Source organism: Rhinolophus hipposideros, assembly GCF_964194185.1.
Source record: "Rhinolophus hipposideros genome assembly, chromosome: 17".
In the NCBI taxonomy this organism is placed as follows: Eukaryota; Metazoa; Chordata; class Mammalia; order Chiroptera; family Rhinolophidae; genus Rhinolophus; species Rhinolophus hipposideros.
The window spans coordinates 1,696,393-1,724,017 of NC_138063.1; the positions used below are offsets into that span (position 1 = coordinate 1,696,393).

The following is a 27,625-nucleotide window of genomic DNA, read 5'->3' on the forward strand; positions in this document are numbered from 1 at the left end:
CCCACTATCACCACCTTTCCATCCACTTATTCTGAAACACAGGCAACCAAAATAAGCCCATGCAAATCTTTGGATACTAATTTCTCCTGCATGGCACCTTAACTATCTTTGGAAAAGACAACAAAATGTTTTAACTATTTTCCCCTATAAGCCAGCGATAAAAGGAAGGAAGGTACTAGGACAGAATCAGGCCTTTTCATCTACAAATCAGAAACTCAGCCACCCCACCAACAAAGGAGATCGGCTGAGTATCCAAAGCCTGGGGTGGCACCAACAGAAATATATTTTTAAGTTTTCACTTGTAAGCACAACACACACCCACACCCACAGACAATCACAACCTACCATTCCATTCACCTGACAAACACGATTTACCATCCACGGTGCCCGCACCACAGTACCAAGATGACAACTAAAGCAGGAGTTCCAACAGTCTTGCCGGGTGGCTTCAAAGACAACCCAGAAGCAGAGTCCTGTGGGTCCCTTGCTGCAACTTGGGCCCCACGCATCACAGCCTGTCTGCGTCGGGACCAGTGGGCATGCAGGTTTACCTGGAGGGCGCCAGGTTATGTGCCTGTACCTGAAGCCCTCTAAGTAAAAAGCATCCACAGACCCCACTGCTGGAGTCCCAGAGTGCTGCACACACCGGGAACTTCCCAAAGCCAGGTAACCATCAACAAGGAGGCTGAAGCAGCCACCAGGCCAGGCCCCTCCCACCTGCCCCGCCTGGCACAGGTGGCTCCTGGGCACACAGGAGGGGGAGTGCCGAAGCTCTGTGCGTGCCACATACAGCACGCCAGCCAACGTATGTCCTCCTCCCAGCACCTCCATGCACGCTGACAAACGAGTCTGCAGGGTGACTTGAACGTGAGTGGAGGATGAGCTAAAGGAAGAATGCAGCGGAGCAACCGTTGACCAGCTACAGGAATGGCTGTTCGAGCCAGGGGAGCCTGGCTGGGCATCGAAACACCCAGTGGGGCTGCACTCGGTGTGAAGAGTTGACAAGGAGCAGAGCCAGAGCTGACGGGCTTCACTGCAGCTCAGATGCAGGACTGCCAACCTCCCCCGAGCTCCTGATGTCAAGGAACCACATTTCTCCTCCCCCACCACAGAAATGTCCCTGACTCTCTGGTGACCTCTCACAAGGCCATTTCTCAGTTCTCACTGGTGTGACCTGAGCCTTGGTCTGGAACTGACTGACTCTAAGGTAAACACTCCCCATTAAGACCGCAGGCTCCTGACCAACACTGTAGACAGGCCCAGCTACTTCATTACAACCAGTATTAATGGAATATGCAAACTTCTCCAAAAATTGTTGCCTAATGTCAAGGCTCGAGTGGCTGACATTAGGTCCTTCTGCAGGACTCATGAGAGGTACCAGAGGCATTTAAATGGGAGCACGGAACAAGCGGCCACTCACATAGGGTCCTGGCTTTACAGCAGCTGAGACTACATTTTTCAAACAAATGGTATTGATTTTGAGCTCATCTTTTATTTTATAACATCAACAAATCCCTTGAAAAACATTTTTTAAAAAAATAAGAGACCAAATTAAGCCAAACAGCATCAAAAAGAGAGAAATGTCCTCAGCTGTCTGTAAAACAGTAAGTCTAAAGGAAAGAAAAAAACTTAAATCAGAAAAAGGAAGTATGTTTGCCATTTTTAAAGAAACATCAGTGCTTAACCTGGGAGCTGTGCACACAACTGACTGTGGCCAGTTACAGCACACCGAGACCCCTCACTGTGTGAGACCCCCGCAGTACACCATGGAGGCAGGCTCTCCAGCCAAACAGGTGGAGCCTGCAGACCCACACAGCAGAAGTGTAAGGAAGAGTGGAGCCGGAACCGCCCTCCGAGTTCCCATCCACTTCCCCCACTCTGACCACAGCACGCCCTATTTGAAATTAGGTAATCTGGCACACCAGCAAAACCCCAGATCACCATGTAGCACCAAAAAACCACTCCATTTACATGAAAGCCTCGAGAACTCTACTGTCGTGTCCATCGATGTGCTCAGTCACTAGAGAGGTCCAGCAGTGCTTCCGGGGAAAAGGTTGTACTGCTGTGGCCAGGCTGTTCCTTGGTGGGGCAGGTGGGGAGAGCCCGCATATGTCCCTAACTTCCCAGGGCAGCGATCCCCCTAGGGCCTGATGACCATTCACTCGGGCCCACGTACAGGAAATGCGTCTGCATGTCCAACACCCATGAGTGTGGGAAAGTGGGTCAAGTTCACCGCCTATGACCACGAGACAATCAGTCAGCAAGCACACACTGCCTCGCCCTCAACGAGAAAGACAAATCATGACTTCCAGAAAGCTGGCAGAAGCAGTGTGCTGTGTAACTGTTTAATATTAATAGTACATGATACACTTTAGATGTCTTACCTATTGAAGACTACATTACATCCTGAAAGTCCGAGCTTGGAGCAAAGTAGAATATAAAACAAGATTCCCCTTAATTAAAAAATAAACAAACATCTCTCATTTGAAATTAGTAAGTAAAAGAGTTAAGTTCTACGATAGTTTTTCAGAGGCCAAAATTAAACGCACCAACAGATAAAGGAGGAGTGAGTGAGGTTACCATCACTGGCCAGAAGTCCTGATTTTGGATCTGCCATCATGTGACTCAGTTCCTAACTACTCAAGCCTCTGTTTACCCTTCAGCAAATGAGAGGGGTGGACAGAGAGCTCCTCTGAGGTCCTGAGTGACTCATGCCATCCTTGGATCTCCAGCCGACTCTCACACCACGTCCCCGACCTCAGCTCAGTGGGCATCCAGGCCCTGCACACCGTGCCACTTGCTTGCGAGAAGTACTCCCCATACCCAGAGCGCTGCTTAGCTCAGCCAGGTGGCCAGAGAAGTCCCCAACTGGGTCACATCCGTTATGACCTGCTCACTGGCCACCAATCTATTTCCCCTGTATGTCATGAATGCTGTCATTTTATGTCACTCTATTAATTCTTCAATTCACGGCTGTGCTCTATTAGTTTCTGGGATCCCAAATTCAAGGGGACCGTGTCTGCCTTGCTTCAGTGTAATAGTCTCAAATTTAGTACAATTCTTACCACCTAGTACACACTACAATCTTTTATTGAATAAATGAGTTACTGGGTAAGAAAGCATTTCAATTAAGCATGAAAAAAGTCTAGCTGTGGGTACAAATATACCTATAGATTAACTTTTTTTCTCAAAAGATGATACATAGAGTTGGAAAACAAGAGGGCTAAGAAATTAATGAAATTCCAAAAGGTAAAGAAAACCAGATAGGTATGGCATCCTAAACTGTTGACACTCACGCAGCGTGACTTATTTTACTGGCGCTCATTTACTTCTAATAGTGCTCTTTTGTTTTTATTTTTTATAAAAGTCTGTACTTCAAAACCTTTGAAAGATCCCTCTTAATTTTGTTATCCTACTCGGCTAGTGCCAGAAAATTCTCATTGCAGGGCACAGAGTAATGAGCAAGAGAAACTGCCAGCCTAGGTGAGAAGGGGCAATAGTGTCATGCAGCCACCAAGATGGTAAGTTGTGTAAATGCACGATACCTTGTGTATTTGAATACGATTACTTAGTTATGCCTTAAAAGGTAGAATTATCATTGGTTGATAGCTCCAGAGAGAATTCTGTATCCTAGAATTGTATACAAGCCACTGATCACTATGTCTTTCCATTACGTGTGACAGAACAAGCAGGGACATTTGTCCGCTAACAGATGGCTTCCTGCCTTCCACTGACCAGGTGCACAGCCCTGTGACATCGTACAGTGTGTCCCGTGGCTAAGTCGTCAGTGGCATACCTGAAGAGTTCAAGGTCGAACTCTGCGAGAGAAGCTGATCGTTGCTTATTGTTAAGGTGGCACCTGCAGGCTGATTATTGATTGCGGGGGCTGACAGCCTTATGCTTCCGTTTAGTTCACTACTTCCATTAGAATTGTGTTGAATAAGATCTTGACCTAAATGGAAATTAATATTGTGATATCCAGAAGTAACACATTAATTTACACACTGGCAGGTGTGCTAACCATATAACACCATCTTATTAAAAATAAAAGCTATTTTACTGTTAATAATATTGATAGAAAAATGGAAATAAAACCAGGAAATACTTTCCTAAATGAAAGTACATATTTGTTCACACGTTTTAAGCTGTAAAGTATTTTTAAGTGCCTCTTAAAGCTACACCTAAGAGCAGGTCCTCCAATTTCTCACATATATTAAAAGAAACAGACATCCTAAAATAGAAAGTTTCTGGTTTCCTTCTAAATAACTTTGCTTTCCTTTCTATTCCAATAATAACTGCAGAAATCTGACTGGAACTAAAGTAGCACTGGCCTGGGTCGCTCCTGTGGTCATGTCAGCAGGTTGCTGTCTCCCATCATTCCCGTGGTCTGAAGGGAAAGGTGGGTGTACCCCAGCATCACACCCAACCCGCAGGGAGCTCACTTGGACCCCTAGCAAAACTTCTTCTTATGGGATTGTTATGAGGCTAAAATGAATTACTATTAAAAGAGTTAATATTTGTAACCGTTACGAGACTAGTACCTGCTGCATAGTGAGAGCCATAAAAATTGTTGCTAAATTTAAAAACGACAATTAGCATGAAGTGTTCACAGCTAAGAATCACGTGGGCAGAGCACACTGTGACATATGCTGAGCTAACAGAGCAGAATATACTGTGAAATTAATGACACAGAGGAAAACCTGACAGTTGAATATGGCAATGGAATCAGGAAAACTGTCGGCTGGGTGGCGGACACGTGGGTTCATCTGCCAAGTTCAAGGGACCCACACGGCCACAACATGGTTCTTACCCAGTTCTCTGCTTCTCAGTGTTCTGCCACAGTTAGCATTTTCCTCCACAACCTGAGGAGGGTTGTGAATAGACCAGGAGAGTGGACCGTCTATAATGTGATAGGACAGTTTATACCAGCTCTACTCCTGCAGTTTCATAGAGCAAAGCAAGAATTGTGAAGCTACGGTTTTTCTGCTCTTTGCCAAACAAAAAACGTGAGAAAAATCACTGGCTCAAACTGGAAGCGACGTGAGGGACCATCACTTCTAATTCCTGGAATTAGATGTGCATGGTGACATGACTCTCACTACACTTGAATTTCTCACCTGAACGACAAACACTTCCTGAGCTCTGGCTCTATCAAAGGCCAGTGAGCAGAACAAGACACGAGTAAGACACTCAGATCGTCAGTCAGAGGACGTCTACCAGGGGGTATGATGGGACATGACTGACCGGAGATAGTCAGGGTGATTTCCTGTGGGGACCCTGAGGAGGAGACGGCGGGCCCAGCAGCTTGTGCCAAGACCTGGCTGAGACTCGAGTTGTTAATGGTCAGGGTGATCTCGTGGGGGCCACCGGAGGGGGATACCAGGCCTTGCGATGTCATCACCTGAGAGAGGTCTTGAGTCCCTGGTCAACGTTAGGAAACAAAACAATAATTTCCTCTTTTTATATTAAAAATATTTCAGCGAAACTGTTATTTCAGACAGAAAATTCAAAACGAAATATCAGTCATCTCTAACTAATGCCTTCATGGAAAAAGGTAAGGAAGCCTTATGTTGCAAGAGGAGGCCCACAGGACCAAAGCAATTCTACGAGGGTTGTGATTTCTGCGCACAGGCTGAAGAAACACCGCGTTAGCACTGGTATTCGCTGAGCTTTCTAGAGAGAAGTGGCATCGCAGCATCCCAAGACCAAGTCTGTATGGGACCTGGAGCACGAGGCCGCCCTCCCTCCAGCTGTCCCAGCTGGCGGAGGGACTGGCTCTTACCCCCGCTGCTGGTGGTCAGCACGGAATCCTGCTCAGACAGCGGGCCGATGGTCAGATTGGCCGACGCTGCTGTGGGCTGCAAGGACAGGCCAGAGATGGGCTGGATGACGACACTGGCTGGGCTCGTGCTGTCCGATGTCTGCAGAGAGCTACTCTGTGGGGCCAAGCCTGGCTCCCCTGTCAGCTGCTGCGTCACCAGGTTGGTCTGCTGTAACGTTTGCTGCAGAATAGTCGGATCAATCTGAAAAGCAATGTGGATCCTTGTAAGGAAAATGTCATAGTCACTGTGAGTCAGGCCACACGAAAGCGCAGAAACACAGCAGGTGTCACACCTGTAAGGTGATGTTATTGATGCTCGAGGCGTCGATCCCAGAGATCTGAACATTCGGCCCGACCAAGTTAGCAGCCAGCTGTAACTGGATGCCTTCCAGGGCGGCCAGGCTCCCTTCGGTCAGAGACACTGTCCAGTCACCGCCAGCTGCACGGGAAAACAGCAGCAATGAATGGGGAGCAGAAACGCTTCGGAAGCAGAAAACACTCACTGGTAAACAGGGATATTTTAAATACCCAAGTCCCACACATACAAATCAACATGACCTAGCATTTACTTTACAACATACGCGTACCTGCCTGATTTAATGATCACAAAACAAACCCATTTGTTTCAGACACATCAGAAGCGAGGCTCGCAGACATTACACTGCTTGGCCAACACTGCGCACGACTAATAACGTGCTCTGGGCTTGCATCCCGCCGCGGGTCACGGAAGCAGCGGCACAGCAGTGTGGGGTCTCTCGGGGCGCGTGCCCTGCCCGCTCACCACATGGGCGCTCACCTGACATGGAGGCCGGGAGCACGGCCTGGCTCACCAGTCCCTGCTGGAGCAAACTCGGATCAAACTGGCCCGTGAGCACCGAGTTGTTCATGACAAACACACTGGGGTCGGTGGGGGAGGGGCTGAGCAGGCTGGCGGGCGGGAGCGCTTCCGACGGGCTGCGGGGCACAGGCTTTCTGGCTTTCTTGGGGTCCGGTTTGTAATGAAACTGCATGTGCGTCTTCCTTCGTCCCGATGTCCGGAACCGTAACTCACAATGTGGACATTTGAAAGGCTTCGCTCCCGTATGCAAGCGCATGTGCACTTTCAGGCTTCCCTTCGTAGAAAAGGTGTTGCTGCAGACGTGACAGCTGAAGAGCTTCTGTCCTGTGAAAAGGCCAAGACTCACCGTTACGTTGACACCACTGTCGACGCTGAGCCCGCGGCCCCAGTGCCCCGAGAAGCCCTCTGTCCTGCGGGCTGCTGCGGACGGGCCAGGGGGCTGCTGGGCAACAGAAACGCGAGCTCAGCACGTTTCACTGGGAGGTCGGTCTCTCCGCCACACTTAGCGTCTCCAGTCTCTACACCAGTGCGTCACACTGGAGTCTGAGTGGAGCGGAGCGCCGGGCAGTGTGACAACGCCTCAGATCTCAGCACTGCCCTTCTCTGACTCACGCCTCATCCTTTCACTTCCTCTTCTGTACAGGGGGCACCCGAGACGCCAGTAAGGGTAGGAGCCGCCTTGGAGCACGTGCTCTGGGCTCGCAGACCCATGGCTCCACCATCACAGGTCAGCTCCTGGGACACAGGTTCTCTCTCACGAGGCCACACAGGCATACCCAGAGCCCTGCCACGAGCAGTCCTGCCCTGCCTGGGGCATCTCGGGAGCAGAAAACGTCCTGGCCTATGTCCCCCCTGCTCCCAGAAACCGACACTCATTGTGAATAGGGACGGGCAGGCTGGAACACACACTGGACGACAAAGTCCCATTATCCCCACAGTGCTCAGGCCCCGAGACCACTGGTGATTCCAGGATGGAGGAGGCGGCCGGGGGACGTGTCTTCCACAGACTCTGCCCCCCATTCCGAAGTGTGCAGGGAGCCCCATGGGGACCCGGCACGCGAGCGCCAGGCCCAGGAATACTGCTGCCTCCCTGTGGAGTCAGCGCCCTGGAGGGGGGGTCGCAGGGACAGGTGGGCCGCTACTGCTCCTTGGCGGCTCACAGCAGGTCCCAGGAGGGACAAACACTCAGCAGCTAACGGAACAACAGAAAAACTGTCCACAGAGGAGGCATATCTGTTTACTTAGTTCCAAATATTAACCCATCAGAAGAGTCATAGGGCTTTATAGAAAAGTGTGAAATTCCTCTTGTACTCTTTCGGTTAATTCTGCTTATAACCGAAAACTAAGACTATAAACTAGTTGAATAGTTGCAATCGTACGAATCATGGCAAGTCTAATGTTTACTGAGAGCCCACTGGGCTGCGTGTCTAAGGGACTTAACCCCCAGTGGGGAGGGAGGAACTGTCATCAGCCCATCTTCACACGAGGAACCACAGGCTCAGAGGCGGGGTCCAGGACTCCAGCCAGAGCCGCGTGGAGACACCGCAGAAGCGAGAAGCAAAGGTCCATCTGTGTTAATCAGGACAACTACCCTTTGTCCCTGAGTCAGATGGAGAAGATAAAATGGCCATGGAAACTGTATGTGAATTTTTCCCTTTATCAGATGTTCCCCGCACATGAACAGAATTACAACCTGAGAACTGTCATGAGATTTGCTAAATCCCCAGTTTTTACACAACCTCAACAAACCAAATCTCTTTGGCCTAAATGAGACTCAGAGGTGACCTTGTGAACAAAGGTTATTTAAGTCTGAGGAAGAACACACCCTAGAACCCTGCTTTGAGACCTAGTCCCTTTTTCTTAGTATCATACACACCATTTCCCCACGTCAGGAACCTAAACCCTTTCATAGCTATTGCTTCGGAGTTCCTGATTTTTACACTTTCTATGCAAACGACGCAGGAGCACATACGAACGCTGCAGTGAGGTGCCCCGGGAGAAGGCGGGGCCCTTACCTGTGTGAGTCTTCACGTGGCAGTCTAGGGTGGACTTGACAGTGAAACTCTTCCCACATTCGTCACATTTATACGGCTTCTCGCCCGTGTGGATGCGGACATGCCTAGCCAGAGAGTGTTGGCAAGTAAGTGTGTTTCTTTTTAAGTTTACACCCAAACACAAACCACTTCATGGTTTTACACTTGTAAATGTCCATATAAATAAGCTCTGCATTACTATGTAGCGAATAACAGTTCAAACAAAACTTTTAAGCTTCACTCTATACAGAAAATACCATAAACAAATCCAAAAGACAACAAAAATATATGCAAGACCAATGAAAACAGGACCAAGTTCCTTAAAAACCAAAGGGCTCACAGAAATCAGCACTAAGAACAGAACTATCGGGGGCAAAAGGGCAGTGCGGGCGCGGCCCAGCGACGAGCACAGGCACAGCGAGAGCCTTGGGAGTCATTCGCCCACCCTGACAACTAGAACTCAGAAGATCAAACTGAAATGACAACAAGGCTTCCCCCTGTCAGTCTGATGACACTGTTGGCTGGTGGGCTGGGACGGACCCCCAGAGCCCGAGGAATACACACGGCCCACCCTGCTCGGTAGCCGGCTGGCAGTGTCTCAGCAGTGACAGCTAATACTTGCAGGTGCACACGACAATCTAGAAATGAACCTGAAACAATGGCCACATAGGGTCGGTGACCTAAGCTGTGGTGTGAGCACGCAGCCCAACTGTGTGGCCACTGAAAAGGCTGGAACAGCTTTGCAAGTACTGACTCAGCAAGATGTCTCACACCCAATGCCATGCGATTAAGCACAATTCCAGGATGTATGCTGACGTGACAAGAGCTGACAGTGGTCGTCTGTGGGGGCAGCTCGAGCTCCACTTAAAGACTCTGGGCTGAGTTCTGTTTGGCTTCGCTTCATCGTGACCTTGGCCTGTACTTCACAGGGGAGGCTGAGCCTCAGACAGTCATTGAATGAAGGACAGAATGAGAAGGTGAACCAGCAGGCCGACTGCTGACACTTTCTGTTCTCAGGCCCTTTTCATCCTGTGACGCAGACATGATGGCACGTTCTGAGGACCTCGTGGCACCTTGCTTCCTCCATCCTGTCTTTACGGGCCACTCCTCCACCCCAGCCACAGGCACCTGAAGGGGTGTGAGGGCCTAACACCTCCACACTAGCACCCCTGCCCAGCACCCCCATCTCTGCCTCACCCATTGACCCTGACTCTCCTACCAGCCGCTTATCAGTTCCTCTTGGCCACGTGTGACAGCTAGCCAGGCCGGACTTCTATGTACAAAGCATCAAGCACTGTCATCAAACCTCGCTGACCCCTCCTCAGGCTAACATCCTCCTGACCCGCTGAAGGTGCTGCCGGGGCCCAGCAATTGGCTCTCTGAGGCCCCCTCACCCAGCTCAGGGTCCGCCTCCCTGACCCGCCTCCCCTCCCACTGGGGTAGAAGGCAAGGGCCAGCGTCACCACCTGTGCTCCCACATGGCACTTCCCACCCAGGTGCTCCCCACCCCTGCTCGCCCTCCACCTCACGTGGAGTGTTCTGTGGAAGAAGAGGACAGCCAAACAGCCCGCCCTGTCATTACAACCCTCAGACTGAACATGTCTGCATTTTATTAAGTCACCCTCGACGCGCTTCACTATGCGTCCTGTCTCCTTAGCAACACCCAAGTGTCCCCTTGTACACAGCACCTTTCAAATGTTGTGCGAGAGGGTGAGGCTTCGGTCTCCTTTTCTCCAGGCGCAGCATTCCTACCTTTTGCCATGTGGCTTGGCACACCTTCGTCATCTGCTGCTCGACTCCACGTCACGCCAATCACTGCTGTTTGGCGGTTGGGCCTCATTCTGCACGTGTGTCCTAGTCATGCCGGCTGTGTCTCATGGGGAGGGTGCCCGCGGCCGCTCTGCCCACCCACAGAGCATGACACTATGTCATCCTCAATGAATAACTAAGCTCCTATGTTTCCCTAACACCGCATCACGAGAAACAAGCACAAGTAACCACAGGAAAAAAGCACTTTCTAACTTACACTCTGAATGAGCTAAAAAGGAAGCCTCGACATTTGTACCAGCTTAAAGCTGTAGCTCAAGAAAGAACCACCACTGAAGTAGCTCCAGGCTCCAAAACGGCCCCCCTTGCTGCAAGGGCATGGCAAGACGGCACCAGACCAGTGTCGGTGCCCGCAGGTGAGGCAGCCGTGCCCACCTGACCAGGTCGCTGGGCTTCTTGAAGCTCTTGGGGCAGTAGGAGCAGCAGTTGGGGTGCTTGGGCTCGGCCTCCAGCTCCGCTTGCCGGTCCTTCACCTCGCTGATGCGATCCTTCTCGGCGGCTGACTGCACCAGGACGCGCTCCGACACAGTGGCGCTTTCCTGTGGCGGGATCTTGGCCAACTGCGCCGTCTCCTCCTCGGTGAAAGTAATGACTTCAGGACGGGCCTTTCTAGATGCATTTCTTTCAGAATTGTCTTCCTCTTCCTCCATACATATATCTAAAGAAAAGGGTGAAATCCTCATCAACAATTAGGTTCTAACAGAACAAGGAAGTTACAATGAACTAACTAGTGTGCAAGGTGAAAATTCCTTAACTCAACGGAGCTACCTCTGAGACGGTGAAGGGATTTTCCCACCACTGTTCTACTGAGAAACTAGCTGGGCTGTCGGCAAGAACACAGCCCAGGGAAGGACGCGCTTTAGGGGACATCAGGGGACTGGGCACTGACAGAGGAAAGAGCGGCTTCTTCCCACAGCTGTGAACCCTGCAGTGAGCTCTGAAATTGTCAGTGTCCACACAAGCCACCATGTTCATAAATACACACATCTGTTTATTGATACAAACAGGAAATGAATTATCAAATAAAGAAAATCAGCAGCACAAAAGAGGAGAGCAAACCTCTAACTTAGCAAACAGACCCCAAGTAAAAAGACTTAAAGAAGAAAACAACTTTATATCTATGTTTATGTATTCTCTTACTGAAATGAGAAGATATAGTTACATGATTAAATACAAGAATAAGGTGCTATTAAGATGTAACAGAAGGAAGGTAAGCTTGGCTGGGAGCAGGTCTTATTGCACAGATGGCTGAAATAATTTTAAAAAAACCTCAACAGAAACATTAAATAGCAAAACGTACAACGGCTAAAACCAAATTCGTGAATTAAAAAAGAACTGGATGATTTCTCCTAGAATACATGAGAAAAAGGTGACAGAGACAGGAAAGAGGGAAACAAAGGAAAGAGAGGGGTTGAGAGACGGAAGTACGAGCAGGAGAGTCGTGGAGGAGAGAGCCATTTAGTTGGACTTCCAGAAAAAGAAAACAGGATGAACTTGAAATTCCACATATGTCAATAAACTGGCAAGATCTGGGGGCCACAGGTTATGGATGGTGGCCTGACAACATCATAAGTATGGAGATAATTGCATTAAACACCTGAAAGTAACCAAGAACACAATCAAAACAGCCAAAGTCATGAAGGAAAAAAGGACAGTAAAATGGAGCACAGTAAACAGAAGCTACAAACAAGATGGCGGTGCCAGGCCAGGTGGGCTTCCTGTCCCAGGAAATGGGAAGGAATCCACTCTCCAGCACATGACTCTAGGTTTAGGTGAAAGGAATCAGTTTATAGAAATCGGTGACTGCTTTTCTCTGGACAGGAGATTCCCATGAGGCTTTTGTCCTCAATGACCCAAAGCTGGAGAACGCCAGGACATGAAGTCATGTGTTGTGGGCATGCAGCACGTGGGGAAGCCTCCCGGACACCCAGGCCCCGTCTGGCAGCACTGACCTGACAGCATTCCCTGCCTTGTTAACTGATCGGAAGGAACAGCCGTATTACACTTAGAGGTCATTTGCATCGGCCGATCAGTTAACACTCTGCCAGCTACAAGGCTCTAGAAATAATATGTGGACAGCCTATATTTTTTTAATTCATTGTAAGGAAAAGAGTTATTACTTATTTTCTTTTTATACTACATTAAATCACATGACAACAAGAAAATGGAAATTAAGAAACGGAAGGAGATTTTACTCCGGGTGGTGAACACAATGCAATATGCAGATGATGTGTCAAATCCTATCATACAGAATTGTATGCTTTAAACCTATGTAATTTTTATAACCGATACCACCCAGATTAATTTAATAAAATTAAAAAAAATTGATTTTTAAGACACTGATATAAAGGCTTTATTCGGTACTATCAACTGAAAACTTGGAGCTATTGACTAAGTATAACAGGTCAGATGCATGAATACTCCGAATTAGCTACTGAAGAAACGGGAGGAACAGCTGTCCTAGTGGAGGAGTCAGTTTTTGTTATCTTCAGGGAGGTAAGGCACACTTTAAAGCCGTATCCCCCGAAACATAAGAGAACAGTCTGCTGCCCTGAATCCAGCAACACAGACATGCAGACGGGGAGTAAGCCATCAGGGAGGGACACCCCCCACGCTCACGGCCACCCCACGGATAGCAAGTGTGGCGCTGCCATGGCCCAGAGGGCTGTCCAGCCCTGTGACACATGTCCCAAAGCAGCATGGCTCACGCTGTGTATGGACTGACACTGGTTAAACACTGAGTGCTGTGCACTGGTGTCACGTGTGAAAATGCACACTGCACATTCCCAGCACCGCGAGTCACTGTGGAATTTCCTAAAAGAAATCATCTGCTACGTATAAAAGTATAAGCACAAAAGAACACTCTCAGGGTTTCCACGTCACCTGCTGTGGGAATTTGGCCCATCAGCTTCTCAGATGTCTGGCTGGCTCATGTCCAAGGTGAGGTTAAACTATCTAGTGTTCCGTCCAATTAAACGAGAGAATGCAAGTGGGGAGCGCAGGTCTTTGGAGCACTAAAGCACTCGGCAACACTATTCCATACAGTGAACAAGTGGATGAAAGGTCCACGTCCATCAACAGAAGTTACGTAATAAGACAGAAACCCGTGGAGCCCTTCGAACTGACGTACCCGCATTTCACAATGTCAACCACGTCTATAATACGCTCTGGGGAGGGGGACCACGGCAGTGCAGAGAGCAAACGGCCAGTTTCCTGTGTAGCAAGAAGCTGAGCCCTCCGTCTACACCAGAGGCGCACATGCGGGGGGGGGGGGGGGGGGATTGTGTCACAGCAGAGGCTGGTGTTCTGGGGTGTGGGGATAGGGACATGAGGAGCCCTCTTCCAGCCTCTGTGACTCTGCTCTACAAATAGCATGCACTGTTTTCACAATCAGAAAACAAAATCAATTAATTTTAAAGGTGATTTGCACAGTAACTTATCACTAAGTGAGCGTCAGCCCCAAACGGACTGTACCTCCTCCCCCGTCTGCCTCTCCGGTCGCTGGTCCCGCGGAGGGGACCGTCTGGTGCCTCTTCATGTGCTTTTTACAGTGGACGGTGGTCCGGAAGCCCTGCTCACAGAATGGACACTTGTACGGCTTCAGGCTCAAGTGCGTCGCCATGTGCCTGGTGAGGCTGCCGTTGGTCGTGAATGAAGCGCTGCAAACACTGCAGCTGAACGCCTTCACTCCTGCGACAATGGGAACAAGGCAGGACATGGACTTCGTTACCTTAGAATCACGTTGTCAAAAGCAGACAAAGATACGTTCAATAAGCCACAGGATGAAGGGCTGTTTCCTTGCTGCGGCCGCCAGGTGTTAGGAGCTGATTACTGTCAGGACACGGAAACTGACAGCGTGTCTTACTACATCCGTGTACTACAGTCCCACGGCAGCTCTCTCGAGCGGCAAGCTCTTTGCCCTGCAGTCTTTTACATTTAACCAGGCAACGTGTTTGTGGATTTCACCCTAGAAATATTTTTTAAACCCATCTTTTTTCACATTCCCATAGCAAATGACAGATTAGGCCCCAAGGAACAGCCTGTGATGCCTCTGAGCAGCTTTATTTTCTGACACAAAGACCCTCTCTTCACTGGACTGATGACAGAGAAGCAAGCTAGAAACGGTGTTTTCTTCCAGCCTGTCTTTTCTTCACAGAATAGCCACCTTGACTTTCTAAAGGAAAAGCTGATTAAGCCACCGCTGCCTGGAAAAGTCCAACATGGCTTCTCTCTGCTATGGGTAATGCTGCCGCTTGGCGGGGCCTTCGAAGCATGGAACCTGCTCTCACCATTCAACCCACTGCCCCACCGCCCACTCAGGCACCAACCCACAAAGCCTCTCCTAGTTGTGTGTGTGTGTTCTTGAGCAGCACACCTTGGTTCTCAAATAAAGCTTCATTCAAAATGTACATCAACATTAAACACGTATGGTATTAATATAGTATTAAGTACGTACATTAAATGTATAAAACACATAAAAGTGATATATTTAAACTACATTTAATTGCAAATTATATATCTCATAAATATATTTAAAAACTCCGACAACTAAATAATGAGAATATAAACAATCTAACTGCAAACAGCACAGGATTAGAACAGAATTTCTCACTAACTTCATGAAACTATGCTCAACAGCATTTGTCATTAGAGAACCAAATTAAATCCACGATTAGATACCACTTCACACTCCCAAAGACAGTCCTAACGAAAACAACAGGGATAAGTATTGATGAGCAGGTGAAACGGAACCCTCTTACACTGCTGGGGGACCAGGGACACAGTGCAGCCACTGTGGAAAACAGTCTGGTCAACTCAAGGTTTACACAGTGCTACCCCAGGACCACGCCACTGCACTCCTAGGTAGAGAAATGAAGACACACATCCACACAAAGACTTGTGTGCAGATATTCACAGCAGGGTTATTCTAAGAGCCAAAAAATGGAAGCAACTCAAATACCCAACTGATGGATAGATAAATAAAATGTGGGCCACTCCCACAGTGGAAAAATGTTGGGCTGTACAATGAATGAAGTTCTGATCCAGGCAATAACGTGGCTTAACCCTGGACAGCGCCAAGTGAAAGAAGCCAGTGACAAAGGCCACAGGTTGTGACTTCATTTATGTGAAATGTCCGGAACAGGCACGTCCATAGAGATAGAGAGATGAGTGGTTTCCCAGGGCTAGGGCACCGAGGGGAAATGGGGAGTGACCGCGGACAGGTAGTGTCCTTTGGGTGTAATGAGTGTCCTAGAACTGGGCAGTGGCGATGGCTGCATGCCTCCCTGACCACACTGAGAACTACACAATCTACAGTGCAAGGTGGACAATGACCTGTGTGTGTCTTCTCGTGGGACTTGAGGACCCCGGAGGAGACGAAGCCACGCCCGCAGAGCTTGCACTTGTAGGGCTTCTCCCCTGTGTGCGACCGCACGTGCTGCTTCAGGTGGCTAGACTTCTTAAAGCCCTTGTTGCAATAGTCACACCTGGAAACACATGGAGAGGGCAGAGACCACATGAATTTACAGTGCAACTATAGATGTGATATCTCAGAATGGAAGAGAAGCAAACAATCTCTACCCACAATCATGAAACAATCACTGTTCTAGAAACTGCATGTGCTCTCCAACATTTAAAAAAGTATTAAACATAAGGTGCAATAAAAAAATACGGTGAATGTTGCTACCGCGTGTCATCCAACAGAACAGCAGGAATCTTCAATATGGGAATCGGTGTGTCGAACCTCAGTAACAGTGTGTGACAAGTTTCAACTTGTCTGGTGCAGTCAGTTGGGTGTGAGCTACGGTTGAGAGAAGGTGTGTTTTACAATCTGCCGCAAATCATCCTCCATCATGACAACGCTGTGTGTCACACTTCACTTCTGGTATACGGTAATTTCTGTCAAATATTATAGAAACATTATGGTGTGTCCTTACCCACCTTATTCACCAGATCTGGCACTGTGCAACTTCTGGCTCTTCCCCAAAGTCAAAATCACTCAGGACATGGAGGCAGCCACGACAGTGCCACTAAAGACACTCACAAAAGAGGACTTCCAGAACTGCTTCAGAAAGTGGCAAGAAGGATGGGATTTGTGTGTTCAAAGCGAGGGGAGGTATTTTGAGGGGGATTAAGGGCAATGTGTCTTTTACTGTAATAATGTTTTTTAATTTAAACATTCACTGTATTTTTTGATCACACCTCGTATTAGCAATAATAATTGGTTAGAGCAAATTCTGCTCAGAGTATTTGTAGTGTTAAACATGGTTTATTATTTCAAAATGAGTAAATCCTATAGTAATTCCCCAGCAGGCCTAACATCTGATTCAGCAGGAACTCTTTCTTTAAACATAACAAGAAGAAAATGTACTCAGTGCTGCTGTCTTAACTAAGCCAGTGAGACACTGTGAACGCCTCCTTTGCTTCACGGTCAGAATCACTCCTGAGTCTAGGCACCTAGAAATGCCAATTCATATGCTCTTCTGGTTTATAACATAGTTTGCAAAACAGATTTTACTGGAGCTATGTTGAATCTATAAATATGCATGTTTCAGAATCTATAAATATGCAAATATTAATGTTTCAGAATACATTAAAATTACTTTAGGGAAGAAAATAGTTACAAATTTCAAAATTCCTATTCACATATTATTAAAAAGTAAAAAATGAAAAAATGTAGAAAGCTTATTCCATTATAGTTCCCTGTTTTTTCCATTTCCAAGTTTCAATCTGTAGTTGGAAGCCAGTGAAGTTCTGAAGCATAAACTCCCTGAGACCAGCTACAGGCAGATGGGCTGAGTCCTCTGGGGTCCACACTAAAGTCAAAGCGACTAAAGATAAACACAGGTTGGAACTGCCCTCTGACATGCAGGTGTGATTTAGTAGGTCATCTAGTAAATACAGAAAAGCAAACAAGCAAGCAGCACCACCATCTTGTTTTACACAGATAATTCTGCAAATGAAATGGGACTGATTCTGTCCACATGGCAACAGAAGAAAATCATTTATTTGGTGGAACTTAGTTCTGATATTTGCTGAAAAAGTTCTCTAATTAGGGAAGCAAACTGTTCCAAATCGTCACATCTATCCATTAAAATGGCACTGGCAGCACTGTGGGGAAACAGCCACCATGGAGGAGCAGTTTGAGATTAGATCTTCCAGATTCACCGCAGGGCCCCTGCCAAGCTCTCCCACCATGGGGACCACGCTCTGGCCACGCTGAGACGGGACCCCTCTGTCTGTGAAATGCCATTTTCTCTCTCCCCAGGTGTTACACCTGCCTGCTGTGTTGACCAGTTATTCTTCCAACGTGTTTAGCAACCCAAATTATAGGAGCTAACGCTTAGGGCAAGGCCACTACAGAGAACCTCATGGCAGGGGGGGTGTTCCTTGAAAGAGATCAGGTAATGTGTCGAGTCCCAGTGGGCTTCTGAAGCGAGTTTGCCCAGGAGTCACATCTCCAGGGAACCTGGCTAGTCCCCACTTTTTTCACACTTACGGGACAAGTAATATGAAAAGTACTAATGCGATAAAATTACAGGTGCCATGTTTTGAACGTCTTGGGGGAGAAGCCCTGACCTCCATGAGAAGCCAGTGAAAGCTATATGTCCCCTCCTCACCAAAGCGCACGTGCACATGGCCGTCTCTCTCACAGCTCGTCCACCTACCTCGCTTACCACGGAGTGGAGTGCCCGAAGTGTGATCTATGAGCCCCTTCTCTTTTTTATAGACATGCACCGGGGCTTTAAAGATTAGGCTATTGACTGATAACCTCCATATGTGTCCTTCCAGCCCGGACCTCTCCCCTGAATGCCAATCTGGTATAACTAACTGCCCGTATTCTCAAACAGCAACCCTAACGGCACAACGCCAGCTCTTGGTATTGACACAAAAAGCAGCTCCCCCGAAGCTCTTCCCTTTTCCAGGGAGGGCAATCCTATCTTTCTAGCTTATCCAGTGGCGACCCCTAACTCTTCTCTTTCTGTCATATCTTTACCTGTAAGAACTCCTGTAGGTTCTACCTTCTAAACAAATCCAGAATTGACGATCAGTCCCCTGACGGCAGCAACTGCCTTCCCAGCCACTAACACATGGTCCGCCGCAACACTGACCCCACTGTGCAGCCACTCATTATTCTGCTTACCATCTTTTCCCACTAGATTGTCAACGCCATGAAGACTGGGTTTTTTTTCCTGATTTGCCCTAGTGCTGGCACAGAACACATTCTCAATAAGTGTTGAACGAATGAATGAATGGCAGAAGGCTAGAAGCCCAATTGCCCCAGGAAATGTCACAAAGGATTAATCAGGAAAGATGAATCTCACTTAAACTGCCAATGCAAAATCCAAATTAAACATAAGCAAACAAATACTCGTTGAACTAACAAAAGTGTGACTCAAATACTGGGAGAGTCCCAGAAATCCTGTGTGATCCCCTCAGAGTCCACAGATTACCCCCAATTAAGAACCTCTTCTCTAGTACAGGTTTGAATTTGCAAATTCATGCAGACCTCAGGATAACACACTTCTGAAGGCCGAGAACCTAACATATAAGAACACTGGTTCAAGACAGTTGAGACCTGGTTGCAAAACAAATCCTATGACAATAAAACCAAGGAGTTACTTGGCCTCTGAAAAATTATGTGCTTCATATTAGCAAAACTCATCCATTTTCAAAAATTTAATAAAAACCACTCAGTTGAGGTAAGGTAGCTCATGTATTCTTTAAGAGTAACTATACAGTAAGGAGGCATTTTTTTATTTTTATTTTTATTTTTTGGTTAAATGGCTATGGAAAAATAAAGTTTAAATAGTATTTTAAGCAAGTAATAAAATTATTAAGATATTATAAACTCTAGACTGTCTCTATAAAGACAATACTCATTTTGTTATTACATACATATCCATATGTAATTGTATAAAAACACATGTACTGTATTCACTGTAAATGCCCATGTCCCAGAACAAGCTGAAGCAGAAGCCCTGTCTATTCTTCCTACCAGGGTATTCCTAGCGTCCAGAGCAGTACGTGGTCCCCAGAGAGCACTCAGGACACACACATACACTGCTGGATGGATGGGTGAGTGGGTGGGTAGGTGGATGAGTGGATGGGTGCGTGGATGGACGGGCAGATGAGTGATGGATGGATGGATGGATGGCTGGGTGGGTGGGTGGGTGGGTGGGTGGATGGATGGATGGATGGATGGGTGGGTGGGTGGGTAGATGGATAGATGGATGGATGGGTGGGTGGGTGGATGGATGGATGGATGGATGGATGGATGGATGGATGGATGGATGGATGGCTGGGTGGGTGGATGGATAGATGGATGGATGGATGGATGGGTGGATGCATAGATGGATGGACGGATGGATGGACGGATGGGTGGAGAATGAGCAGACAAATGAATTTAAGAAACTCTATAATCACGTTGTACCCTGGCACACAGGTTGTTACATATAAATAGAAGAGCCTTGGACAAAAGGCACAATGTAAACTGAAGTTATTTCTGAAAATACAATGATGCCTGATACTGGTAACAGGAAGGTACAGCAGAGTAGTTGAAAGGCGCAGGCCAAAGAGAGGCTGCTGCACCCAAATCTTGGGTCTGTCACTCCTCAGCTGTAGAAATTTTAGCAAGTTAGTCTCTTCTGTATCAGATCTTTCATAGTGGGGATGACAGTGAAACCTGTTTCAGAGTTTTGGGAGAATCACACCGCAAAGCCCTGTAACGGGGAAGGCACAGCTCTGTCCTGGTGCCACTGCTCATCAAGCTGGGTCTGTCTACCTGTAAGAGCGCCGGCTCTGGTCCTCGCTGTCCTCCAGGAACTGGGAACGTGGCGCCGGCAGGTCCAGTTCCTCTTGGGATGACTCTTGAATCAGAGGAGTTGTCTGAAATTTAAGAGAAGTATAAAGCAGACTACTTGACTATCTATGAATGAACACAGAACAACTAACAATCAAAGACAATAACATTTACAAATAGAGATTTAAAAGGAAGACTCCCCAAGTAGTTCACTGTAATCAACTGGGCCAGATAAATAATAAAATTCATTTGCAGTGATTTTATTAAATAAATGTTTATTTTATTTCCTATTAACTTACTTTACTACAAAGTTTAATCGAGCATGAAACCGACCTTTCCATATTTTTTTATTTATCCTAATAAGAGATTAGTCTTTCATGTGCTTGTCTCTTACTCAGAGTGAGTAAATGTCCTACATTCTGAAAAAATTAAGTCTGCCTGTGCGTGAGAAAACCACCAGGGAGAAGGAGAGCATGTTCTCCGTCCCGGGCAGTAGCATGCCTACGGGGAACAGTCCCACCAGCCCCAGGCCTTCCACTGGGCAAAGCTACCAACAGTGGCATTTAAAGCGACAGAACAATTGATTGGCCAATCATTGTCGTAACTATTGAAAATTTTCCAAAAATGGAAAAATTAAAACCAAAATTTGTCTTCAAGTTGACAGATCAAATTTTAAAATTATGCATTTAAACATTAATTTTTAAGATGTAAGCATTCATTGTATTTTCATTCTGACACATTTCTTTTAAGATTCCACACATAAAAATGCTTGGTTTTGTGACTAAAGCAACATAGTATCCTTCGGATGTTATCACACAATACTCTACTGACCATCCTGATGCTTAACCAAAAGGTAAAGCCATGTCATGGTAATGAAATCCTTAAATAAAATCAAAATGCTTTTAGGGATAAAGACAGCTCTATACGCTACACAATTAAGTTTTCACAGGGGATGCAATAATCTTAAAGTTATGAGAAGTTAGCAAGGCCTTGTAAGCGGGCCAACTCTCAGTGCTGACAGTGAAGAGTGACAGAGCCTGCTTGCCGAGCGAGGACAAGCGTCCTGTGGAGGTACTCACAACGGCAATGGGCTCGGACCCCGGCACATGCAGTAGGTCCTGCTGCTGGAAGCTCGTGGACAGCGCTTGAGACTCCAGTGTACTTGAGTCTTGTAACTGCTGGACAGGTGGGAACTGGGTCTGCTGATTGTATGTATCTGTCACTGTAAAACCTAAAAGAAATGTGAGTTCCACAAATAATATTAAAGATACACAAAATAGGCCAAAAAAACAAGTTAGTTTTATATAAAAAGATGTTTAAAGGGGCATGTCTACTTTCTGAGTTAGAATTAGGATTGGTTCTCATGAGCAGGCTCTAAAATGCTCTGCCAACAGGCAGGCAGACGGCCGTGCTCAGCACACACCATTGTACTGCAGGCTTACAGACCCACCACAAACACCCAGTTACCCCGACGTCCCAATTTCTACTCAATCCCTTTTCTGGGCTAGAACGTACACATAGAGTGGTTTTTAAGGTGGCTTTCCAGAAAATGAGATCACAAAATAGAGCTCTCTCTTCCTCTTCCCCTCTTCTCTCGTCTCTCTCTCTCCCACACTCTCTCTTTCATGCCAAGAGTTATTTGGTTTGAAACCATACATTTCAGAAGGCTTAAAAGAAACATCTGAGCCAGAGCTCACAACAACCCCACCTGGGACCCCCCACTGACCCTGTGACAAGCCAGCCGGTTCGAAGGACTGCTGTGGGGGAGCCTGATCGTCAAACTGGTCCATGTGCCCCGGGAGTGCGTGCTGTGCAGCCACAAACCTATCTGAAGACAAGAATGCAGAAAGTGGGGAGACTCATAAATGTGCAGGTTATTTCCAATCTACCAATCTGTCCAAAGGGTACTTCAGAGAGTTTTCAACAATTGTCTTCCTTCTTTTGAAGGGACGGTGGGAAGGTACTTTTTACGTATATGACATACGGTGAAGACATTACCTTTGTACTTGCAGAGTATCACTTGAGTTTATCTGAAAACTTTCCTGTTCTTTTATAAAGCAACATGCTAAATGCAGTTACGTTCAGCAACTATTTAAGACCTTTCAGATGAGCACTGTTCCACGTATCAGAGAGGGTAAAAACCACAGAATCCCGCCCCTGGCCAAACTTGCTAGGGGCAGCTGCAGAACAGCCCAGCACACAGGCGGCAAGCTGCTGGCAGGCACGGACGAGACTCGCAGCCAAGCCGACGCGGGTCGGCGGCGTCACTAAGCTCACTGCCCACAGCAGTGCTGCCTTTCTTCGTAGCAACTCCACATATGGATGAAGGAAGCGGTGCGCTGGACGAGGCCCTCCGCTCGCTGCAGGCCTGTAGGCGACAGTCTGCAGGCCTGAGCTGCACACTGAGTCGCTGGGCTAGAACGCCACGGCCTCACGAATGCGCACGCCAGGAAAACGCAGGGCATTCGCAACACAGGAAGGGAGAAAAGTCGGTCAAGGAAAAGGTCCTACTTCTCTAACCCCATATGCACATCACATGCTCGCTTGGTACATGCAGAGCACACAGTGCGACTCAGAGTCAGAGACAAGGACACCAGCAGGGACTGGCACGAGTAGGAAGGGCTGCAGCACTGTATGGAGAGTTCTAGAAGTTAAAACTCCGGAAACATGTACCGTCATCTGCTTCCAGAGGTGGGTCTGTCAACTGCTGGCCGAGCCCCGCGTCTTCTGTCCCCACGACGTGCTGTGGCTCCAGGTCCAGCATGGCTGCGGGGTTTGCTGTCACGGCATCAGCCGTCGGCTGCAGCTCCGGGCTGCCCATGTCCACCGGCACCTGCGTGGACACGGACACGCCCTGCTGGCCCCCGGTGCTGTCGTCCATCGAGGCGGCCTGTGGGTGCTGCTGCAGCTGCTGCGCGAGCTCGTATCTTCAAAGCAACCAACGGGAATTCCTCGGGTTAGGAGCTATGGGCAATCAGCAGCACAGAATGCTGCTGTGCAAGATGTAATTCACTCATCGTAACACTCTTACTATAAAGTAATAACACATCGGTAAGCACATTTTTATTTTTAATGTCCCCATTTTGAAGTCACATTAGATCTGTTAACAATTCTGAAGACATTGCGCTGCCTTCGTGCTCTCAGATTACAGCGACACAAAGGCAGCAAATGGAGGACGAATAACAACACATTTCTAACTTAAAAAAATATAAAAAACACCTCCTGCTTCCTAGTAAAACTGTCCCTACTCCAGTTCTGCGGTGAGTTAATTTAAGAAAAAGAACTGTATGAAACGAGACAGTGCCCCTAGAAAGTGCCTTTAATGTAATCATAAACGGATGTGGTGCCGTGGCAGGGGACAAAGTCCCATAACCTGCTGTCTCTCAGCCTGGGGGTGCAGACGTCGTATGTGACCGAGAGTCCGCTGTGTTACAGGACACAGACCAACAGGCATACGGCCACTCTGATTTTCTGCAAGATCGTCATTCATGTTAATGTTGCTTTTACTATAGAGTCTGTCCCGTACATTTTCATCAAGGTCAACAATTTATCTTTGAAAGAGAAAAATGAACAATGAATTCAGTAATAAATCAAAGAACTTAACAAAATAGCTCAACCATCTGATGACCAGGCTGCACAGTATTTGAGGTCTGAGTGAGTGGCCCCACGAGACATCATGGGCACACCACATAAGTTCCACCATGTAGCTGATTCCAGAATCTTATCAATCTGCCAACTCAGAACTCCATTCTTAGCTCCAAACACAATCTCTTCATATTGTGGTTATCAGAAATAGACTCTCCTCAACTAGTTTCGGTGAGGAAAGGGGAACAAAAATATGATTGAAAAACAGCAGGAATGATAAGAGGCACTGTCACAGGTCACCATCATGGCCTGTGTAGTGACGTCGGTGTTCACGCGTCTTCTCCACTGCTCCCCAAAGGGGGGCAAAGGCGTCTTGCAGGATAATGTGTGGCTCGTTTTCTGTGTTTGCTGGGTTTTTTCCCAATGACTTTCACTACAGTAACCTTTTATACCTGTTTTCAATATAAGTGCTATGGTATTTTAGGAATTCTCAACACTTCAAACAAAGGGATGAAACACTGGACCTACTGTGTGCTTGCAGACAGGTTCAAAGTACACAGAACCTATGAGAGAAACACCTAGCTCCGCAATATGACAGACCTACTAGCCTGTAGACTGTCACCTCAAAGTCATAAGTTCATCTCCTAAAGTAACTGGCACCTATGCCTGAGCATGACCCATGACAAGCAGTGGCCGATGTGATACTCCACCTAATAGAAGTGACCCAGCTGAAAGCAGCTGGCCTACTTCCCGGAAATGATACCAGCAGCCAGGTGGTCCACAGATGGTCCTGGATGCCGCAGCCCACCACAAAGCTGCCGTAAAGGCGGCTTGGCAGAGCTTTTCCATGCCGCTGAGCAAGAGGGCGCCCGGCTGCACCCGCATGGGGCACATCAGGCTCCTGGCTCCAGAAAGCAGGGCCGCTCTCCTGGGCCTCTGTGCATGCAGCAAGTTCTTTTCCCTGAATGCACGTGAAGTCTGAGATTTCCTCTCCAAAATGCGGTAATGCAGAGGGCAGGACTGGCAGGAGTCCCCTCTATTGTCACCACTCACACTGTATTCCCTAGATGGTCTCAAGAAGCAGTTAGACTTCTCGACTAAGTAACCAACTGTGCCACAGTCAGGAAAGTCAACTCTGTCCAGTGTGCGTGGGCACCCCGTGGGTCATACCCAGACGACTATTTCTCACAGTTAATGTCTTCCAACGTCTGGGGTTTGGTGTTGGAGGTAGTGTCCACGCAGAGACGTCCGGGTGAAAACGCTGTCCCCAAGCAAATGTTCTAAGGCAGAAAGTATAACCTTCTTGCATGGTAGGTAGGCCTAGTGACTCCCATTTTCAAAGTCTCCTAGGAGGGAGGGGGCACCTCATCCAGGCTTTCCATTCCAATATGGAATTCTGGGGCTTCACGGAAATACCCCGAGTCAGCAATGTGTGCCTGCAACAACGCTGAGCGTCACCTCCATTCAGACATAAGAGAGCATGTTAACCATGTGAAACTGTACATCCTCTTTAAAAGTGGATTTATGTGAGAGCTAACACACGTCCTTCCAAGTCTACAACACAATGCTTACCATGCAATGCACTAACGCTACGCCTAGAAAGCACAGGGTGACTACAGTTTTCTCTTTTGAAACCTTCACTACCTAATTATACTAGATACAACCCATTTAGCATTCCATCTATTATTGACTATCAGTTTTAAAAGAGACTTTAAAGCATTTAAGCCCAATATAGACTACATTTCAGTATACTATTAAAAAATAAAAATAAAAAATAGAAAAGGTCTGTGGTTCTCAACAGACCCTTAAGACACTGATACAGAGTTTTCTTTAGCCCACACACCTTAAGCTACAAGTAACAATATAAGAATCAAAGACAATTATTTCTTACAAACACTCTCCGCCACCACGTGGGAATTATGAGGGTTATGAAAAAGCGGCCATCAGAACGATACCTACCTATGGGTTTTCATGTGCTTTTTGCAGTTCAGCGAGGTCTTAAACGTTTTCTGGCAGTAGGGACACATGTAGGGACGAAGGTCATTGTGGATGCCCATGTGCCGCCGCAAACTACCGCCCGTAGTGAACGCGCCGTTACATATCAGACACTTGAAAGATTTTAGTCCAGTGTGCGTTCGGACGTGTGCTTTGAGCACTCCCGCAGAAACAAAACCTCTTCCACACTGAGAACATTTAAAAGGCTTTTCACCTGTGTGTGATCTAGAAAGAATACACATTTTAATAAATGAGCAAGCTTCTGACACTTTGGTAATCTTTATAATTGAGAATGCACCCTCATACATCATTTCACTCCATCATCACTTTCTTAAGCTATGCGGCAAAGACGCGGCCCTCCCTGTATTCCCAGGGAGAACGCCTGGGACGCCAGGGTTCACGTGCCCTGCCTGGAGTCCCAGAGCCAGCACGCCACTGAGACAGGGGAAGCCCCGCTTCCCTGAGCTCCACACTCTGCTCACGGCACCTTACTGTCACTTGGGGCCAAGGTTCTCCTTTCTTTGTTTGCTGTTGTTAGCACCAGGAATTAACCTCCACTCTGATAAATACCTTGAAAAACTGTTCAAGAACATAAATCTAATGAAACTAAGCAAACACTTCTTTGGCACGTCCTAGAAATTGTAAATACTGAAATATAATAGGAGTGGCCATTTCTGGGTAAAATATTTTAGTCCAGGCTCTAAAGAATAAAACTGTAAATTACCAATAAATATTTTGGGGTCAAGTGTGACATTTTAAATACCACAAGCTAACACCAATCATCCTTAATATTTCTACAAGTCACCAGATCACTAAATCATTGTAATTATACTAAATTTCCATCTCTGAATGTACGGTACCTTACCTGATGTGTTGTTTAAGGTGGCAAGATTTTTTATATGCACGATGACAGTAAAAACACTTGTATGGTCTATCTGCTTCATTTACAAAATTATTATGAAAATAACTTTGAAAAAACTGGTTTCTTGGAATGGGCTGGATAAGACCTACAAACCAAAAGAAAATCAGGAATAATTCACTCTCAGTGCTACTAAAAAAGTTAAATGTCAAAAGGCACCTGTTGTACCCAGAAGATGAAAATTCCGAGGAGTTCAAGTAGAGATTTCAATGTGGTAACTAAATGCTACTTTAATGTATCAGGAGCTAGCTAGTTAAAGAGCACGTATCGGGAAGTACTTATAAAGTCGGTATAAAATAAACATTTTCTCAACATAAGGAATACCTACTTTGTCCCGGTCCCATCCCTTCGTTCTAGAGCCGATTTTAATGGATTTGTACATCTAGTTTCTACACGAGCATTTATTGACATGGCATTTACATAACTTTATCCAAAATTTAAGTTATTAATACTTGGGATTTTAAATCCCTTATTTGTTCAGTATGAAAGCTGCACACTAGGTACTATAATAAACTCAAAACAGAAACGATTCTAACATGATCTTTCATTCTAAAATAAGTCAGTGCTTTCACAGGAATTTTATTAAAGGGGTATGTGCAAATAGCCAAATTACTAACTTAAATAACAACTTAAATAATTCAGGTTTTACATAATTTCAATAAATAACGAATTCCCTTAGTTGACCATGTAATAAACATGCTTTGATCAAGCTACTGAGTGATATGTGCAATTCAGGACAAACGTACACTTGAACCTTTTGCACCACTTAGTGATCAGCTGGAACAGGAAGAGGAAGACACACTGT

The 27,625-nt window shown here is 46.9% G+C and overlaps 1 protein-coding gene across 4 annotated transcripts in view; it reads right to left on the minus strand.

Annotated features, from left to right (window-relative positions):
• ZNF236 (zinc finger protein 236) overlaps window positions 1-27,625 on the minus strand; it is an 88,213-nt gene that overhangs the window by 13,000 nt on the left and 47,588 nt on the right. For all 4 annotated transcript variants that reach the window (XM_081078697.1, XM_081078699.1, XM_081078698.1 and 1 more), the window contains 15 exons: window positions 26,767-26,908; window positions 25,866-26,126; window positions 22,995-23,248; window positions 22,048-22,149; window positions 21,401-21,552; window positions 20,304-20,407; window positions 15,854-16,005; window positions 13,994-14,209; window positions 10,895-11,177; window positions 8,675-8,778; window positions 6,618-6,983; window positions 6,115-6,260; window positions 5,783-6,023; window positions 5,245-5,421; window positions 3,797-3,952 (listed from right to left, as the gene is read on the minus strand). In XM_081078697.1, coding sequence (XP_080934823.1) covers window positions 3,797-3,952; window positions 5,245-5,421; window positions 5,783-6,023; window positions 6,115-6,260; window positions 6,618-6,983; window positions 8,675-8,778; window positions 10,895-11,177; window positions 13,994-14,209; window positions 15,854-16,005; window positions 20,304-20,407; window positions 21,401-21,552; window positions 22,048-22,149; window positions 22,995-23,248; window positions 25,866-26,126; window positions 26,767-26,908 — 2,856 coding nt within the window. The remainder of the gene's footprint in view (window positions 1-3,796; window positions 3,953-5,244; window positions 5,422-5,782; window positions 6,024-6,114; window positions 6,261-6,617; window positions 6,984-8,674; window positions 8,779-10,894; window positions 11,178-13,993; window positions 14,210-15,853; window positions 16,006-20,303; window positions 20,408-21,400; window positions 21,553-22,047; window positions 22,150-22,994; window positions 23,249-25,865; window positions 26,127-26,766; window positions 26,909-27,625) is intronic.